Consider the following 20,057-nt stretch of genomic DNA (forward strand, 5'->3'; position numbering starts at 1 on the left):
CAGGGTCTAGGCCTGGGTGGGAGGTCAACCATCAGTGGCTGTGGCAGGAGAGGCTCCTTGGGCTAGAATGGGCATGGAGACACAGAGCCAGATCATTGGGTCTCCAGTCCAGGCTTCCTTCTATCACCGCAAATGGCTGAGAGGATGCTAATGCTGGGGGGAGGGGTGCTGGGTGGCAGGGAGGGAGGGAGGGAGGGAGCTCTAGATGCCCTGACAGCCTGGAGCCCTCCAGTCTCCCTGAGATGAAGGAGGGACCCCTGAGGCCTCCCTGCTGAGGGACTGCGGGGAGGCCTGGGATCCTGGCATCTCCGCCCCGATGCCCGCTCACCCAGCTGTTCCTGCAGCTTCTTTGGAAGTTGGGCCTGCGGAGGGACTCCCCCAGGCAGGCCAGAGGGAGTTTGCAAAGATTTCGGGGGAAGCCCACCAACACCCCACCACCTGCCACCTTGCGGAACTCAGAGCTGAGGCTGGGCAAAGGAGATGGTCAGTGCGTCCTGCCCAGTCCCAATCTCAGAGAACGAGGCTGTGGAGAGGGAAACTGAGGCCCACAGTAGGGAAGGGTCTTGCCCAGGGTCAAGCAGAAGGAAGTAGGTGCTGGAATCCAGCTTTCCTGATGCTGGCCACGCTGCCCCCCCCACCCCACACTTGGTGGGAAAGGTGGACTCCAGGCCTCCGGGCTGGAGAAGGGTGTTTCCAGGATCCATTCAGGCACTTTTTCAATAAATACTATTGAGCATCTACTGTGTGCAAGCGCTGCTGTCGGTGCCGGGGGTGTTGGGGAGCAAAATAGACAAAGCCCCTGCCTGCACGGAGGAAGGCGACTGCGAACGGTCAGATCGTCATAAGCTAGTCTTCTATTAAGTCAGAAGGTGATGTGAACCGTGGAGCAACAGGAATTGGAGAAGGGAAGGGATTAGGAGGGCCCAGACTCAGGGGAAGGGGAAGGTATCCATTACGACTTTAAATAGACTGGCCAGGGTGGGCCTGCTGAGGCCACATTTGAGCAGATTTGAAGGAAGTTGGGGTTAGCCAGGCAGATGCCTGCAGAACATTCCAAGCAGAAGTTGGCACAGCAGTGCAAAGGCCCAGTGGTGGGAGCCTGCCTGGCATACTTGAGGAGCTGCAAGGAGGCCAGAGTGAATGAGGAAGGGAAGTGCAGGCAATGAGGCCGGCCTGCCTGGGGCAGAAGGGTGCAGCCTTTGGAAAACATGGGCCTTTATTGAGCATGAAATGGGGGGGCCCTTGGAGGGCTTTGAACAGAAGAGTGACATCAACTGACTCCTGTTATTAAAGGGTGACCTTTTAATCCTTGGTGGGGGTGGGAGGTGGGGGTGGGGACTCGAGCAGAAGCAGGGAGAAGAGTTGGGAGGCTGTGGCAGTGATCCAGGGAACGATGACGGTGGCCTGGCCAGCATGGTGGCAGTGGAAGTGGTGAGAAATTTTTGGACTTCTGATGTATTTTGAAGGCAGAGCCAACAGGAAATCCTGATGGGTTGGATGTAGGGTGTGAGAGACAGAGAGGAGGCAGGGATGACGCCAAGGCTTGTGGCCTGAGCAGCTGGAAGGATGGAGTTGCCATCAACCGAGATGGGGGGACCGTGGGTGGAGCAGGTGGGGGAAGCTCTGGAAAGAATGGAGATGACAAGGTTGGCCTGCTGGGAACTAGGCGGGCTGACTGTCCGGACCTGGTCTCTGGGGCCCTGCCCTCAGGAAGAGGTCTCTGAGAGATGTCCCTCTGCCTCTCTAGGAATGGGGACCACCAACCCAGCATCCTCGAGGGGTGAGTGGGGGCAGCACAGAAGTTGATCCTGGGAGTCTTCCTCTGAGCCCCTCTGCCCAGCCCTCTCCCAACGCAGTGCTTCCAAGCTTAAGCCTGGGAGGAGGCTGTGGGAGTCAGGTCCCTGCCCGCCCTCTCCACCCCCAGGCTGCCCTGAGTGCCGGGGTAGTGTTAACAGCGGTTGCAGGGGAGGTCAGGCAGGAGGCCATTTCCAGCCTCTGATCACAGGCCAGCAGTGAAGGAAGCGGGGACTGGATGCCCGCAGAGCTTTAGAAGGATAAAGTTCACGGGGTGGAAATGCCCCAGTGGGGATGGGACAGAGGGAACAGAGAGCTGAGGCTCCCGTTACCAACAGCATCTTCCCCGTGTCTCCCTTCTTTGACCATGTTGGAATGTGGCGAAGTCCAGCTTTGGGGAAATTGTCTGCTCATACTCAACCAAGATGATCTTTTCTTCCAAAAAGAGGCTTTTTGTGGGGAGGGAAGGGAAAGGCACAAGTTTGACTTGAAAGGAAGCACGTGGGGACCAGAAACCCAGACTTTGTGTCCCTGCCCCTCCCCACCAGTGGGTGGCTTCGGAACTCAGTTTGCTCACCTGTGGAAAAGGTTTGATGCATTCCTAGTCCTGGGGGGTAGTGGGGCTATTGCAGACAAGCATGTGAAGTGCACATAGCAAGCTCTCGGTAAAGGTCTGACAGCCAGGATGCACTGGCTCACCCCCAGCCTCTTGGGCCCCAGGAAGCTTGCCCAGTGCATGACGGCCTGTGAAGACGATCCAGCCAGGAATGGTAAAGATTGGACATGGGGAAGGCCTGCTGGCTCTCTCACGCAAGCCCCACTACCTGTCTCGGGAGCTATGTTGATGTCCTCACCCCACTTTGCCTCCCACAGGTCTCATTGATCAGCCTGGTGGCCAACACCCTGGGCTTTTCTGAGATGGGCCCCATCAAGTCGCTGCGGACGTTGCGTGCGCTCCGACCCCTGCGAGCCTTGTCCCGCTTTGAGGGCATGAGGGTAAGAGGAGTAGCTGTCCCTTCCTGCAGGGGCAGCAGGAGGTGACTCCACTGAGGGGACCCCCGGTCTCAGCTTGCTGAGCAAGCGGCCCAGCCTGGAGCTGGGTCTGGGGCCCCCATGACTTGATAGGAACATGGTACAGCATCTGCTGGAGAGGCACAGGTGAGTTTGGAGGCACTGAGAGGCTGGAGAGCTATGAGAACCCTCCCCCAAGGCCTGTCATCTCCAGCCCCAGGGGCTCCATGAGGCCAGGAGAGTGGTGGATCAAAGAGAGGAAGTGAGGCGCTGGGTGCAGGTGTCTCAGCTGCAGCCCAGCCCCACTGGCCCCAGGCCCCTCTGATTCTGCTCTCCTGCAGGGCCTCGTCTCTGTGTGTGCCCAGCTCCGCGTGCCCTCCAGGCCACTTTCCTGTTGTCTGCGATGCAGGAGTGATAGTGAGGGCAAAGGGAGCAAGGAAGGAGCAAGCTATATTCTCACCGTCAGATACCAGTTTGCATTTGCTTAGGAAACTCTTCTTCACTATTTTCTAAGTGCAGAGCCCTATGCATTTTTCATGTCACCAAATTTTACCAAAGAATGTGCACATATAAAGCAAATTTAAAAGCCCACCAAGAAAAAACATTACTCATAATTATAGCAAGAAAACAAACGTGTGTGTGTTTGTGTGCGTGCATTTTTTATTTTTGTTTTTGCAAAATGTCCACAGTTCTCTTGTGTCTTCAGCAGCCCCCATTTGGTTGATGGCTGTGAACTTTGCCCGCACCCCCAACTCATGGAGAAACGAATCGCTCACTCCTCGTAGAAAATCATTCACAAGTGAACAGTCTGACCCAAGTTAAATGTATCTTTGGGAGCAAGGATATTTGATTCCAGAAGGACATGGGGGAGATGCTCATTGCCAGGAATGCCTCTGCCATGGCTTTCGGCTACAGAGCCAGCCAAGGGCAAACTTGAGAGTTGGGTTTCCCACTTCGTTTCTGGGTTCATCGTGCTTGCCGGGGAACCAGGAACCCCTCTTGTTTGCCTGTGTCGGCATTACCTGTCCTGGCACCATGCCTACCACGCAGACTACACCAGCTTCACTTCCAGTCTGCATGGCAAACATGTTCCTGGCTCCTGGACACCTGGGGATTTGGTTCCTCAGTGGAGTAGAGCGCCCTATATGCCTTTGCCAAGGAAGCTTCTCCTGGGTGCTGTGAGTTTAGATGCAGAGCATGAGGCTGTGGCTCTGTGGGGTCGGAGAGCCACTCCCTGGGAGGGCAGAGGCACAGGGGGGCACCCACAGCACATGCTCTCCCAGCTCTGCTCTCACCACAGCGTTGAAGAACTGTCAGCACCCTCCAGACATACACATGAGGTCCCCTGGGCATACTTTAGGGGAAAAACGCTCATCCATCCTGGTAGCAGCAGCCGCAAAATAAACCAGAGACTTAGCTCAGAGAATGTGTCTCCAGAGGCATTCCCATCAGTTTCTGGCATACTCAAGCAGCAGAGACCCAGTTGAAAATTAAATTTGAATGTCATGCATTCAGGGCAGGCCCAAGAAGGGAAAGGCAGATGTTCTGGAGTTGCGTCAGACTTTAGGGTGCAAAGAAAAAGCTGTGTGTTCTCCCTGACTCCCCTCACTCCCCACCACGGCTTCCAGCCATGGGTTGCCCTTCTCTGGGGACAGGAAGTATTCTATACCCCTGCCCCCACAGGGACCTGCAGCCAGGGAGTTCAGCAGGTGGAGGGGGTTCTTACAAAGGGCATATGCTCTGGGCACCCCCAAGAACTGAGCCTCTTCTCCGTCCACTTGAGGTTGTGGTCAATGCCCTGGTGGGCGCCATCCCGTCCATCATGAACGTCCTCCTCGTCTGCCTCATCTTCTGGCTCATCTTCAGCATCATGGGCGTGAACCTATTCGCAGGGAAGTTTGGGAGGTGCATCAACCAGACTGAGGGAGACCTGCCTTTGAACTACACCATCGTGAACAATAAGAGCGACTGTGAGTCTTTCAACGTGACTGGCGAATTGTACTGGACCAAGGTGAAAGTCAACTTTGACAACGTGGGGGCCGGGTACCTGGCCCTTCTGCAGGTGGTAAGTCCTGGAGAGGAGGGACTTGCTTCCTCCCATTGGCTCTCCAGCAACAGGCGCCTTCCCTCGTGGTGTGGGCAGGAGGGGGACAGTGAGGCCACTCTGAACCCTCACAACAAAGTCACACTGCCCAAAGGAGGCTAAGAATTTTCCAGACGCTTCTTGGCTGCTTGGGATGTCCCCAGATCTTCCGTTCTAGAGCTGATGCCACATTCTCCAGGATGCCTGGCATGGGGGTCAGCACTGTGGCAGAACCAGCTCCGCAGCCAGGAGTCAGGCTGACCTCCTCACGCTCTCAGTTTGGCAGTGTAATGACACAGGTTAAAAATGAACGACCATAGCCACCCAGAGACTGAACTAGTAGCAAATTGTGACTCTGGCCACCCCTCTTTTATAAAAGGTTGTGATACCTCCTGCGTTGTTTAAAAGAATATATTTACTTCCAACTCTGATGTGCAAGATGCGTGATCTTTAAACACACACAGCCCTACCTAGTCTTTTTAGAGTTTCCATTGATTTGTTAGCATGGTGGCTTCAGTGATTATAACACATGCCATAAAATTAACCAACAAATATCCCTGACAACAGAAATGCAAACAGAACCATAACGCACAAAGCTGCGGCTTGCTTTTCTTGCATTCCCAATCTTAAACCCAGGCGTCTGTCGCTAGTCCCCAAAGCAAAGGAAAACTCAGTGAAAACTTAATGTTGATCCACTCCACTTCCACCTGCCCCTTAAATCCCAGTAGTAGCTTTCTCCAGAGACTTCCCTGAAATGCCTCGTGGAGAACAGGATTAGAGCCAAACCGAGAGAGCCTCCCATCCCTGTGACTGTCCCTCTGAATGTCAGAACTTGGAAGGAAAGGCCCCTTCGTAGGCTGAGAACCGCACAGTGGCTGGAAAGATTTCAGTCACGAATACCTCGTGACATTGGGGCTCCCCAGCAGTTTCCAAAGCACTTCCAGGCCTCTCTTTACAGGTGAGGGCCCCGTGGCACAGGGAGCTGAAGTAGCTTGCGCTCTCTGGAGCAGCTTCTGTTTCCCCATGTGCCCTGCCTGCCTCCTAAAACTCTCAGACATGGAAAGTTTGTGTGGACGAGCTTGTGCCCTGAAAGGAGGCTCGGGGCAGGATTGGGTTTTGCCAAGGACACAAGTGGGACCCACTGGACAGTCGGTCTCACCACCAAGCATGACTCTCAGGCTCTTTCTGAGTCTTCACAGCAGCCCAGACGGGCAGACAGTGCAGCCAGCACCATCGCATTCCACCTCCCTCTCTCCTGCCTTGGTGTGGTGTGCTAGAGCCAGCTTGTGTGGGCTCACAAGAGCTGATTCTTACATTTTCAGATATTTTGCAAGCCATTATTAAAAATTAGATTTTATAAACTTAAAATTAACTAAATAATATTACAACAAAATCACAACTCATCATTCCCGTTTATTACTATCTGTGCTCTTGAGGTTGTTTACATTTATTGTACCCATACAGTGGAAATACTGCAATGCCGTGCTCCGAGGCGTCTCTTCCCAACTCCGTGTTCAGTGATGACAAACTGGCCACCTAAAACCAGCCAGGGTGGGACTGTTTACTCAGAGAAGTTGGCAGACACAACAATCAGGGCTTTTTCTCTTCTGGAATGCCATTTGTTAGCTATTTACCAACACACCACTGGCCAAAGGACCCCCTTAAGTGCAGGGACTGTTGGAATTCTTCAGGGATTTCCTTTAAAAGGTCATGGAGCAGAAGCCACAAGGTTCTCTGAGGTGCATGACAGAGGGGACCAGGTCAGCCTGGGATCCACCTTAAGCCAGAACAGAGAGCTCAAACCCCACCTCTCTGGCTCTGACACCTGCTTATAGGATTCTCATCATTTTAGAATCTGAAATGAATGTGGATCTGAAGGGCAGACCTCATCAGTCTCTTGGCCAACATCAAGAAGCTTATTCCCCCACTGTGTGGCCTTCTTGGGGTATCTGCTCTGCTGGCTTCCCCTCCACCCCTTGCCCTGAACAAGAAGGCCTTTCCCTGACTCCCAGCTATTCGGACACGGCTGAAGGGGTGGGGTGGGCTGCTTGCTTCTTGTAGGAGGCTATTTCCTGGCCTCATCTGTGCAGACAGGAACCCTAAGGAGCTCGATAGGTGCTGAGTTAAATAATTTTCTTACTCCTGTCTTTTCTTTCCAGGCAACATTTAAAGGCTGGATGGACATTATGTATGCGGCTGTGGACTCCAGGGGGGTACGTTGCCTCACTGGTTTCTCCCACCAAGTCAAGCACCTGAGGCTCCCGGCTGCTGGGCCGCCAGGGAATCAGTGTCCACGTCTGAAAGCCCACCCCATAGGGGCCAGATCCCTTGTGTCAACCTGGAGTTGAGCCTCTCTGGAATGCCCAGGCCTGGCCCTGGGGCAAGACTGTGTGGTCTCCCAAGGAATCCCAAAATTCTCTAATATCTTTCAAATTAAATTCACTATAATTTACTTGAATCTTAAAGTCTTACACCAGGAGGATGGGGTGGAAGCAACAGAGACGCAAGTCAAGTTTCTTCTTTGTCCTTGTATGCCACCCAGTCACACTGACAGTTCTTTGAAGATTGGGAGATGCCCAATATACTCAAACCTCCCAATGGCCCGGGGCAGAAGCCGTACAGTGACGCTATGCCAGCCCTGAGCCCAGCATGCCTCCTCTCCTCAACTGTCATCATGCACTCTTCTCAACTCCATTCCCACCCATCCCTGGCCCTGCTCTGTGCTCACAGACACACACCCCTGTATTAGTGACCTTCCTCTGGACACACCCTCTCTCCCACAGAGTGGGCCCCCAGCCCGCCCCTCCCCCCATCCTGCCTGTGTGATGTCGCTGTCTGATTTCCCCCCGCAGTTTGAAGAGCAGCCCCAGTGGGAATACAACCTCTACATGTACATCTACTTCGTCATCTTCATCATCTTCGGGTCTTTCTTCACCCTGAACCTTTTCATCGGTGTCATCATTGACAACTTCAACCAGCAGAAGAAAAAGATACGTAGATCACAGCCTCCCCCTGGGCTGGCATGGCGTGGCAGGGTGCAGGGGACTGAGGAGTCATTCTGGCTCCTGGCCCCATTTTGTCTTCCTGTTGGGCATGGTCCTCTTCTCGCTCCTGCAGGAATAGAGTGGAGAGGGGTGTGTCCATGATGTCACATGCCTTGGCCTGTGAGAGTGTAACAAGGGGCCCCACACCTGCCCTAGTCTACCTGAGAGATGAGGCTCCTGAGAAGCAGGGGTGAGGATTGGGACTGTTGACCTAGTCCATGATCAGGGACAATGAGGGGGTCCTGTGTAGAGGCTAGGGTCTTCCCAGAGCTCCATCAGATGGGCCATGATTGGGTTGCAGGCAAACCAAGTGGGAAGAGAGAACCTCCAGCCTGGCTGAACTGGGCAGGAGAGAGCATGGTGCGTGTGGACTGGATTTGCAGGTCCCAAAGCCAGAAAGATCTCAAGGTGAATGGGGACAGGGACCCTGGTAAAGCAGATTTGAGGAGGAATCTCTGGTGCAGAATAGGGACATACTTTTCTCCACGGGGAGAGGAAGCGGCCAACCCTGGCACCCTCATCAAGGAGGCAAGATCCCTTGCCCTCCCTGCTGGAGCCCCTGAGAACCCTAAAATGAGGCTGGTGCCTGTCTCTCTGCACTTAGGGGGCCAGGACATCTTCATGACAGAGGAGCAGAAGAAGTACTACAACGCCATGAAGAAGCTGGGCTCCAAGAAGCCCCAGAAGCCCATCCCAAGGCCCCTGGTGAGCCAGGCTTGCTATTCACCAGGAGTGAGGAGGATTTTCTGGGGGTCCCTGGGATGTCCCCATGCCGCACAATCAGCTGTTGGGGCCTCTTCACAGTCTTAAGCCAAGCCTGGGGCCCTCAGCCAGTCCAGGGAAGGAGGGACCTCTGACACACAGTCTCAGTCTCATGGAGATAGTGAGGAAGGCAGGAGACAGCTGTGGCAACCGGGGGATATTCCCCTCAATCAGGAACCCATCTGCCTCTGAGTGAGCCCCCTCCTCCCCTGCAAGGGTGCAGGCTTTCCCCAGGAGAGCAGGGCAGTCTTCACAGCCCCTTTCCCCCTTCATAACCTCATCCTTGAACCCCCTGAGCAGTAGAGTCACCTGATGGGTGGGACCAGGAGGGGTGCTGGATTCTTTGCTAGGCTGATTCCCTTGGCCCCATCAAGCCGTTCTCCAAAAAAAATGTGTGTGTGTGTGTGTTTTCACTTATTTATAATCTTCTCTTTTCCCTAAAATAATCTGGAGTGGCGTACAATTGAAGACAAATATAAATATAGTTAGTGGAATAAATAAAATCAATTCCATAAAAGGGGTGGAGAACCTGAGGGCTGGTACAATTACTAGGATTAAACTTTAAATTTGGCCTTGAGCCTTCAGACAGTGGGAACAAAAAGAGAAGCACAATGTATGATGTGCTAACAAAACTGAGGGTAGGAGAAATCCCTTCCTGAAGATCCATCAGAGAAGGCCTCAGGGAAGAAGGAGCCTCAGGGCTGGGCCTCGAAGCCCAGGGAGGTTTAAGCAGGAAAGTCAGGCTGCTTCAGCCTCCTGACTTCTTCCTCTCACCATGACAGTCTAGCTGGTGTGTTGGCCACAGAGGGTGGAGTAGGAGGATTGGTGGTCTGAGCCGAGAGGCAGCAACAGGGGGTCTGCTAGCCTGTCTTAGGTCCCTACTGAGTCTATCCTTTACCCTTCCTTTCAGAACAAGTACCAGGGCTTCTTATTCGACATTGTAACCAAGCAGGCCTTCGATGTCACCATCATGTTTCTCATCTGCTTGAACATGGTGACCATGATGGTGGAGACAGATGACCAGAGCCCTGAGAAGGTCAACATCTTGGCCAAGATCAACCTGCTCTTTGTAGCCATCTTCACAGGCGAGTGTATCATCAAGATGACTGCCCTGCGCCACTACTACTTCACCAACAGCTGGAACATCTTCGACTTCGTGGTTGTCATCCTCTCCATCGTGGGTGGGTATGCAAGTCGGCTGAACAGAGAAGCCTTCTCCAGGCCAGGCCTCTCCTCCAGCCCTGGGTCCATACTTAATGCCAAGTACACTAGGCTCCTACATTCTTCTCTCTCTGCATTCCTCACTTGTCCTTCTGTCACACACGTGCATACACACACACAAATACATGCACACATACCCCTCCAGAGAGAACTTTGTGAGGGTCCACATAGGCCAAGGGGACCAACCTGGCCAAGACCCAGCACTCCTTCCTGGCTCTACCCTCTGTGGAATCCTAGAACAGAGCTCTCTGCTTGGAGAGCTTCAAGGATGAGCCTGGGAAAGGGAGTTGGGGCTGTGGGGGCTTCCCTGCCCTCCAAGGGAAAGCCTGCACCTTAGGTTGAAGGAGGAAGAGGCTCACTCAGGGTGAGCTGAGTCTCCAGGGTTGGGAGGCAGGTGGCCCTCCAGGGTAGAAGTTTTCCCTGGAGATGGAAAATTTTGAAGTCCAGCCACCGAGGGGTGTGCCAGGCTCCTTCAGACATCACCCACCTCATGCAATTCACATTATATAGTCAGCACAGAGACAGGGAGATGATACAACTAGAGAGGAGCAGAGATAGGATTCACGCCTAGTCCGTTTGGACAAATTGCCAGACTGGGTAAATTATAAACAAGAGAAATGTATTTCTCAGAGTTCTGGATGCTGGAATTTCAGGATTAAGGCACTAGCATGGTCATGTTTTCTGGTGAGGGTCCTTTTCCTCATTCATAGCCAGCACATTCTTGCTGTGTGCTCACAAAGTAGAAGGGGCTAGGGAGCTCTCTGGAGCCTCTGTTATAAGGCACTTATCCCATTCATGAGGGCTCCACCCTCACAACTTAAGTATCTCCCAAAGTTCCCACCTCCTAATACCATCATTTTTGGGGTTGGCATTTCAACCTATGAATTTGGGGGAGACACAGACATTCAGACCATAGCACACACCCATGCCTGTTTTACCTCAGAGCCCAAATTCTTTTTTTAATAACAGTTTTATTGAGATATAATTCACATATCATAAAATTCACCCTTTAAAGTATACAATTCAATAGTCTTTTGTATATTTACAGAGTTGTGCAACCATCACCACTATCTAATTTTAGAACCTTTCCTCACCCCCAAAAGAAACTCTGTACCCATTTAGCAGTCATTTTCCCTCTCCCCAGCCCCTGGAAACTATTAATCTAAAAATTTGAGGACTGCCCAACTGTTTTCCAAAGTGGCTGCAACATTTTACATTCCCATCATCAATATATGAGGGTTCCAATTACTCCACATCTTCGCCAGCACTTGTTACTGTCTGTATTTTTATTATAGTCACCCTAGTGGGTGGGACGTGATCTCTCACTGAGGTTTTGGTTTGCATTTTCCTGATGACTAATGATGCTGAACATCTTTTCATGCGCTCATTGGTAATTTTCCTTGATATATAAGAAGAGAAATGTCTTGGAGAAATGTCTATTCAAGTCCTTTGCTCATTTTTTAATTGGCTTATTTATGTTTTTATTTTTGAGTTGTAAGAGTTCTTTATACAATACCAGTCCCTTCTCAGACATATGATTTGCAAATATTTTCTCCCATTCAGTGGGTTGTATTTTCACTTTCTTGGTTGTCTCTTGAAGCAGAAAGTTTTTAATTTTGATTAAATCTAGTTTATCAGTATTTTTTTCTTTTGTCACTGATGCTCAGAGCCCAAACTCTTGACCCTGTCCCCATGGAACTCTGCCTTGGGGTGACTGTCATCTTTCCACATGTACATTCCCTGCCTTCATTGAACTCAGAGGAAAGTACAGGGGCTAAGGCAGGGGCTGCTGTGGCTTCAGTGATGCGAGATGGTTAGCAGCTGGAGGTAGGGTGAAGAAATGCTCTGGGAAGTCCCAGGCAGGGGTGAGGGCGAGAGTGTGCCCAGTGGCACTGGAGAGAGGCCTTAGAGAATGTAGGAGGTCAGCAGCAGAAATGGAGCCATTGAGGGACAGTCTCGGAGGCTTAGAAGGTGCGGCATATACCTCGGGGACACCTCCTGGTCCCGGTGCTTGGCCGTACCGGGGAGGCGTGGTTAACAGGTCAACTTGGAGCCAGAGTGTCTGAGCCAAATCCCAGCTTCTCACTGACTAGGTGGCAACTTGGGTAAGTTACCTCACTTCTCAGCTTCCTCTTCCGGAAAATGAGGATGATGGTATCAGCTTACCTCCTAGGGTGACTGGAAGGGCTTCATGGATGGATATAAAGTGCTCAGCCCAGTGCCTTGTTGACAGTAAACACTGGACTCCTGTCAGCCAGTGACATTGTTATTATATGAAGAGTCTGGAGAGGTCACTTGGGCCAATATGAGGCAAGTTTATTTCACTCTCTCTACCATAACATATATCCCTGCTCTTTAAAACTCCAAACCCAGGGTAGTTAAAGAGACCAAGGAGTGGGGAAGCCCTGGAAGCCAGCAGAGTCGGGAGAGTGATAGGAACCATCTCAGAGAGGCTGGGTTGTGACAGGTGTTGTGTGGCGTAGGGGAGCGCGCTGACTTCTGGGCTAGTGCTTCTTGCACTTCAGTGTGTATATGAATCATCTGGGCATGTTAAAATACAGTGGATCTCGGGGTGGAACTGAGATTCTGCATTTCTGATAAGCACCCAGGAGATCCCAAGGCTTCTGACCCTTGGACCATGTTTTGAGTAGTGAGGAGCTAAAATGCCCAAGTTCTGGTCCAAACTAGGCCACCAAGATGCTGAGCAAATCCGCTCAGGCATCAGACCCATGATCTAGAAGATGGGCCTAGTACAGCTCGATTGTGCAAGTATTCTCAGAAGACTAAGGAACAAAGGGGCTGAGAAGGCACTTTGCAAAGGATGGGGGTACTGTGGTCCTCATTTTCTGGATCATAGATGCAGAAATGGAAACAGAGAGAGGGGAGAGGCAGGGACCTTTCATGCCCCTTGACCCAATCCTCCTGGAAGGACCTCCTCTCTTTGGCTCCTTACTGTACAGAGACCCCACCAGTGATGCTGGGCTAGAAGGAGGACAGAGATGCCTTTGGTGGCCACAGTCTCTGTTGTTTCCCACAGGCACTGTGCTCTCAGACATCATCCAGAAGTACTTCTTCTCCCCAACACTCTTCCGAGTCATCCGCCTGGCACGAATTGGCCGCATCCTCAGGCTGATCCGAGGGGCCAAGGGGATCCGCACGCTGCTCTTTGCCCTCATGATGTCCCTGCCTGCCCTCTTCAACATTGGCCTGCTGCTCTTCCTCGTCATGTTCATCTACTCCATCTTTGGCATGGCCAACTTTGCTTATGTCAAGTGGGAGGCTGGCATTGATGACATGTTCAACTTCCAGACCTTCGCCAACAGCATGCTCTGCCTCTTCCAGATCACCACATCGGCTGGCTGGGATGGTCTCCTCAGCCCCATCCTCAACACGGGACCCCCCTCTTGTGACCCCAATCTGCCCAACAGCAATGGCTCCCGGGGGAACTGTGGGAGCCCAGCCGTGGGCATCCTCTTCTTCACCACCTACATCATCATCTCCTTCCTCATCGTGGTCAACATGTACATTGCCATCATCCTGGAGAACTTCAGCGTGGCCACGGAAGAGAGTACCGAGCCCCTGAGTGAGGATGACTTTGACATGTTCTATGAGATCTGGGAGAAGTTTGACCCAGAGGCCACCCAGTTCATTGAGTATTCGGCCCTGTCCGACTTTGCTGATGCCCTGTCTGAGCCACTCCGTATCGCCAAGCCCAACCAGATAAGCCTCATCAATATGGACCTGCCCATGGTGAGCGGGGACCGTATCCATTGCATGGACATACTCTTTGCCTTCACCAAGAGGGTTCTGGGTGAGTCTGGGGAGATGGATGCTCTGAAGATCCAGATGGAGGAGAAGTTTATGGCGGCCAACCCATCCAAGATCTCCTATGAGCCCATCACCACCACACTGCGGCGCAAGCATGAGGAGGTGTCGGCCACAATCATCCAGCGGGCTTTCCGGAGGCACCTGCTGCAGCGCTCCATGAAGCATGCCTCCTTTCTCTTCCGCCAGCAGGCAGGCAGCAGCGGCCTCTCCGAAGAGGATGCCCCTGAGCAAGAGGGCCTCATTGCCTACATGATGAATGAGAACTTCTCCCGACGCCACGGCCCACCCTCCAGCTCCTCCATCTCCTCCACGTCCTTCCCACCCTCCTATGACAGTGTGACCAGGGCCACCAGCGATAACCTCCAGGCAAGGGTGTCTGACTACAGCCGCAGTGAAGATCTTGCAGACTTCCCCCCCTCCCCAGACAGAGACCGTGAGTCTATTGTGTGAGCCTCACTCGGGCTGGCCAGGACGCCGAAAGGCAGGCTGTTGCATCGTGGCAAACCTGAACACTGCCACAAACCAGCTTCCGCTGGGTCTTCCTTGCTCTGGGCTTCGGGAGTGTGAGATGAGCCTCAGCCCCATGCAGCGACAAGGCAGAGTTCTGTGGCACCCATGTTGACAGCCAGAAGCAGTTGGCTGAGCCAACCGTTCAGGGTGGCCTTTCCCTGGAGGCCTCACACATACCAGTGGCCTGGTCTGGTCAGGCAATGCCCTGGGGCTCTGAAAAGCAACTCCATCCCAGCTGCTGAGGCAAAATATAAAACTGAGACTGTATATGTTGTGAATGGGCTTTCATAAATTTATTATATTTGATATTTTTTTACTTGAGCAAAGAACTGACGTTTCCAGGACGTCGGCAGCAATTCATGCTGCCTCATCTTAACTCTGAAAAGAGTGTCTGTGGAGCTGCTGGAACTCTGTTCTCAAAGCAAAAGTGAAATCCATTGGCTCCCACAGGCCTTCACTGCCCAGGGGCAGAGTGGGGTTCCCCTGCCGCTTGGGCTGAGGTGCCAGGAGAGCTGGACCCCTTCCCTCACACACACACACACACACGTGTGCACACACTCTCACACACACACAGGCCAGACACAGGCCACGTGTGGCCCAGGCTCCTCTCAGGCGAGTGTCAGGCAGCCACCTCTGCCCAGCCTAAGGGAGACAGGCCTTTCTTCCCGGCCCCCACGGGTGGGGTTCTTGTCAGCAGGGGCTCACTCTGGCCTTCCCTTGTCCCCAGAGTCCCGTTTTTCCTCTGTGTTTTAGGCCATACTTGGGTTGGTTCTACAAAATTAAAAAGCTTCCAGAAGAGAGTGACCTGGGTCCCAGGGCTGGTCCTAGGCACTGATGTTGCCTTTTCCTCCCAGGAGAGCTTGACCTTCTGTCAGAGTATTAACGTTAAACTGAAGGGCATGAGGGAGCCAGCCCCACTCACGGCCTGGCACCCAGCTTGTCCTCACTCCCAAACCTGGCAGGTCCTGTGCCACAGGCCGGGAAGAGAAGTCCTGTGGGGTTGGGGCTAAGAAGCTCGACAGGTCTCAGCCGCGGTGGCCCCCAGCCTATCTGAAGAAGGGACCCTGTCGTCATTGCCAGGGTTCTCTCTCTGGACATTTCTGCCTCTGACCGTGACAGGAAGGGGATTCCCATATGATCCCTAGCTCCTCTCCAGATGCAGTGTCATGGGAATGCGGAGGGCAGCTTGGGCCCTGTGCAGGGAAGGGGCCTCGGGACCACCTGGCCCGGTTCCTGTGCCCTGGGAGGCCCCCTTGGGAAAGGGAGTAATGTGGCCCTGGACCAGCCCCTCCAGCTCAGCCCAGGGTCCTAGTGATACCTTCATGCAGGACCTCCTGGGGCAGGGTCCAGGCTGTCCCATGGGTCTTGTGAGAAGGCCTTTTCAGGGAAAAATACTTTTTCTAGTCCAGTTACCCCCAGGGCCTCTTCAGCTGCTGACAGTCCTATTTAGCATATGCAAATCTTTTAATGCATAGAACTGTCACCTGAAAGTGGCAGTGCTGGCTGGCGGAGCCTGAGCAGGCAGGGGCTCGGCTGCCCAATTCCAGCTCTCCAGCAAAGCCGCCCTCTACCAGGCGTCCACCTCACAGGGCAGCCCGGGAAGCTGGAAACTGGCTGCTCCTAACCTACCTCGCCGAGCTGTCAGAGGGCTGGACATTCGCGAGCTCGTGGCACTGCTAAGGGGGCATTGCTGGCCAGTAAAGTATTACATTTCTTCTTGTCACCCCGAGTTCCCTTGGTGACAACCCCAGACCCCAACCCACCACCCCCCAGTGATTTCTCTTCTCCTTGTTCCTTTTGAGTCCAGTGTGGGACGTGGTTTTAACTGTCCCAGCAACACTTCTCTGAGTGGAAATCTTATTTTTGTAGGTCTCTGTGCTTTGCTCTCAAGGCTTGGAGAGGTGCCCCCTCCCTGGCACTCAGCGCCCGCTGCACGGGCAGGAATGCGGCTTGGGAGGCAGGCCGGGCTGCCAGCCCAACTGGCCGGAAGGAGACTGTGGTTTTGTGTATGTGGAGAGCCCAGGAGCCTCGAGACAGGTGCCCAGGGCTGGCCGGTGGCTGCAGAACATGTGGCCAAGGGCAGAGATGAGTTAGAGCCGACTTCTTAGCTTTTAGCGTGGCTCGCTCTCTCTCTCTTTTTTTTTTTTCCCCAGAACTGTACAGTGACCAGCAGAAGGTAGGAAACAGGAGGGAAGGACAAGCATCAAGTGCCAGCTGCTGTCTGAACTAATGGAGCACTTCTCACCAAACTTCGTGTATAAATAAGATACATATTTTTAAAACAAACCAATAAATGGCTTACATGAGCTGGCCTGGGCTCTGTTCTTGTGCCGAGATTTGACAAGGGTGGTGGCAGGCCCAAGGAGCCTGTGAGGAGGCCTCACCCTGAGCAAACCTGGAGAACGACAATGCGGGAGCATGGGATGACATCCCAAGAACCACGCGGGACTTCCAGTTGTCTTCCCAGGACGACAGCCGGGAGTGTGGGCTGATCCAGGAAAAGTGGGTGTGGGCAGACCACTCTGTCCTCCACAAGAGGATACCCAGGCCCTGCCTTCCAGGACTCCCAGTCTGGGGCACTGCGGAGGGGAGGACCGCAATTTGGGGCTCACACGATGGGAAGGGTTTGGAAAGGTGGAAGCAGGAAGGGGCAACTGCCATGGAAAACAGCCAGGTGGTGGCACCTGTGTGTCAAGCCAGGCTTGGACCTGTGACCTGACACTGGCTGCCTCGCCCTCACCTTCCCTCACCCCTCAGTCCAGTGCACCTCACTGCTGCCCTACCACCCCACCAAAAGTGCTCTGCTGGCCAGCAGGGGCTTCCTTCTGGCTGGATCCAGCAGAGCCTTCTTTGTCCTCGTCTTGCAGGTCCCCTCTATAGCATTTAACTCAGTGGACAACAGCCTCTTCTGGAAATCCTCTCTTCCTCAGCCTTCTGTGGTACCACCCTCTCCAGGGTTTCCTCCAGTCTCTGGGACCACCACCCTCGGGGGCACATCCTCCAGTGTCGGACTGAATGATCAAGCTCTTTAGGCCCAGGGCCCTCTCCCAGGAAGAGAGTGGGAAACACCCTCTCATACCCTGCCATGCTCTAAAGAAGAGTCTTGAGTCTTTATCTGGAGCCCAGGCCCTTGGGCCCCAGGCCAGCACATAGAGCTGCCTACTTGGGACATCTCGAAAGCTTTCAAGCCCAACCTGCCCAACACTGAGCTGATCTGTCATGCTCTCAAGCCTATTGGTGAAGGTACCCCCGCAGATGCCATCTTCAACCGCAGGCTTTCCTCACCCGTGTGCCCAGTCCACGCTCTGTTGATGCTACCTTCTCAGCATCTTTCAAGCCCCACCACTTGCTTCCATCTTGCTGCTGCTTCCTTGGTTGAGGCCAGCATCTTGCCTCATGGAAAGCACCAGGGCTAGCTCCTCACTGGCTTCCCTTCCTCTAACCTCATGCATTCCAAACTACTCGGCTACCTGAGTATTTTAACCCATGATCATTGCCTCCTGGATAAAACCTTTCAATGGCTTCCTGTTGTCTCAGGATCAAGGCAAACCCCTCCCAGGGCCTCCAGCCTGCCAACTTCTGTAACCACATCTCTCTAACCCCTCAAAGGTCCCAGGCTCTTCCTCCTCTCAGCCTTGCCAACTGCTGTTCTCGACACCCAGAACACTATTCTTTCCACTCAGCCTTCAGGCCTCCTTCTTGTCACCTCTTCTGGGAGCCCTCCCTGACCACCGCCCAACCCCCTTCTCCGTCACTTGTCCTCACTCTTGGTACTTCCCTTGTCACAGCACTTAACGCTCCTCATTGCAAATACCTGCAAAGCTGGTATGTGAACAAACATGACGCCCAGTGTCATCGAATCCAACCTTTATTTTTGTCTCTCCCCGGCCCTCACAGCTTTATTCAGTGGAGGTAATCTTCCCTGGCCCTGGATGAAAACCGGGCTCATCCTGTGGCTTTTCAGCTCAGTCCTGGGTGAAACAGCAGCCTACAGTCCCTCTAGACTGTAAACAGTCTCGGCCTCGTCCTGAGAGTGTCCAGTCCCAAGAACACGCGGAGATGGGGTGGCTGAGTGGCTCCTCCTCCCCATGCCAGGCAGGCGACCAGCAGGGACTCTCAGATGCTTATCTGTGGGCTTTTGGAGACTCCCTGCTGGGCCTTCTCCCTGCAGTTTCCTCAGCCCAGGAGATGCACTTCCTTCTGGGTGGCCCTGTGATCCCTTCCTTTGCCCATGGGCACCTATGGATCCACCCCTAGTCACTTCCTGCCAAGCCCCGTGACCCTCCAGGTGGCCCTGTCGTGGTGGCACACACCTGCCCTCTCTCCTCCTGCCACCTCTGGTCCTCGGGAAGCACTCAGAGCACTCTCCCCACCCACTCTGGGTACAGCCATGCCCTGGCAGGAGCGTGCTCCACAGCCACCACTCAAGCAGCGGCCGCCACCCTCCCTCCAGGTCCCAGGGCAGGAGTCAGGAGTCCTGTGACCCATCCACTTGAGCCTCCAACATCTCAAAGCTCTCCAAGAAGGCCCTGGAAGCCCCCTCAGCAGGCCTGGGTTAGAAGATGGCACCCCACACACACAACCCTCCCCCAAGGGAAGGCCACAGCTCCTAGAAACAACATACACAGTTCTCTCCAAAGAAACCCACTCACAGGCTCCCTCAGCCCTCCGCTCTCTTGTACCCCTTTTTATATCCTTCATGTGATTGCAGGCCTCAGTGTCCACATTTCCTTTGTAAACCATCTGCATGTGAGAGACACATGGTTTGGAATCCTGAAACCCTTGGTATTTGGTCCCTTGGTCAAAACTGGAGCAGGGACACTTCTGTGACACTTGCTTAATCATCTTTCCCCAATTAGACCAGGGCTTTCAAAGGCAGGTCACATCCCAGTGTACTGTGCCATGACCAGCTTTTTAAAAAATAATATTAGAATTTAAAATAGCAGTGTCTCCCAGGTGGTAAGGACGAGTGTTGTTTTGTGAAACTATTATTTCAGATATATAGAGACCCTGGGTAGTGATGGAAAATATATTTCTTACTGGAAATTCCAGTGAAAAGAGTGAAAGCAACATGAGGACAGGGTCTGTGTCTGTTTTACTCACCACTGCAGCCAGGACCCAGCTCAGAAGCTGGCAAATGGCAGAAACTGAATAACTGTTTGTGGGGTGCATGAGGGGAGGAGGGAAGGAGGCTGTGACACCCACCATGAGCTGTGATGGAGTCAGGCCTCCACTCTTACCAGGTCCAGGACACCACCACTAGGTCTGGGCCAGTGGGGTGGCTTCCCCATTGTTTTCAAAGCCAAGACTTGGAGTGTGGGGTTCTTGGGCCCCTTGTACCAGGTCTTCCCTGAGGTGGGCATTCACCTGGCCTGGGATCTGGAGGGAGGCACAAGTGGGGCCTTGTGCTCGCCACAACGCTGCAGCTGTCGCCGGGCCACTCTGGGGTGAGGCTGGGGTCCAGGCAGCGGCCGGCTCTATGAGGGACGGATGCCGGCTCCTGTGTCAGAGGGAAGGCATGCAGCCCAGGGATCTCAACCCTTGGCAAGGATAGAGATGCTCCAGGACAGACGTCAGCTCTCACCCTGGGGCCATGGCATTGGCAGCTCCCCTGCGCCTGTGCCAGCAGCTCCTCCACCCTCAGCCCTGACAGCCACGAGACTCGGTGCCCAGAGGTTGGGAGGGGCGCGGGAGACAGCACAGGCACTCCCACAGGCAGTGACTGAACGGGCAGCAACCGCAAGCAAGGAGACACTGAAGGCAGCCGCTGATGGGCTCAGGGAAGCCTCAGGACTGGTGTCTCC

The 20,057-nt window shown here is 53.7% G+C and overlaps 1 protein-coding gene across 6 annotated transcripts in view; it reads left to right on the top strand.

The window, feature by feature from the left end:
- The window catches only part of SCN5A (sodium voltage-gated channel alpha subunit 5), a 99,389-nt gene extending 82,856 nt beyond the window's left edge, over positions 1-16,533 (top strand). For 5 of the 6 annotated variants that reach the window (XM_046647980.1, XM_046647995.1, XM_046647974.1 and 2 more), the window contains 7 exons: positions 2,668-2,790; positions 4,589-4,870; positions 7,048-7,101; positions 7,741-7,878; positions 8,533-8,637; positions 9,605-9,875; positions 12,953-16,533. In XM_046647980.1, the coding sequence (XP_046503936.1) occupies positions 2,668-2,790; positions 4,589-4,870; positions 7,048-7,101; positions 7,741-7,878; positions 8,533-8,637; positions 9,605-9,875; positions 12,953-14,193 (2,214 nt within the window). In that variant the 3' untranslated portion in view covers positions 14,194-16,533. Of the gene's footprint in view, positions 1-2,667; positions 2,791-4,588; positions 4,871-7,047; positions 7,102-7,740; positions 7,879-8,532; positions 8,638-9,604; positions 9,876-12,088; positions 12,726-12,952 lie in introns of those variants that run through there. The other variant, XM_046648011.1, reaches the window with a different exon arrangement.
- Positions 16,534-20,057: the final 3,524 nt, after the last annotated feature.

This window comes from Equus quagga, chromosome 1 (assembly GCF_021613505.1).
Source record: "Equus quagga isolate Etosha38 chromosome 1, UCLA_HA_Equagga_1.0, whole genome shotgun sequence".
Classification (NCBI taxonomy): Eukaryota; Metazoa; Chordata; class Mammalia; order Perissodactyla; family Equidae; genus Equus; species Equus quagga.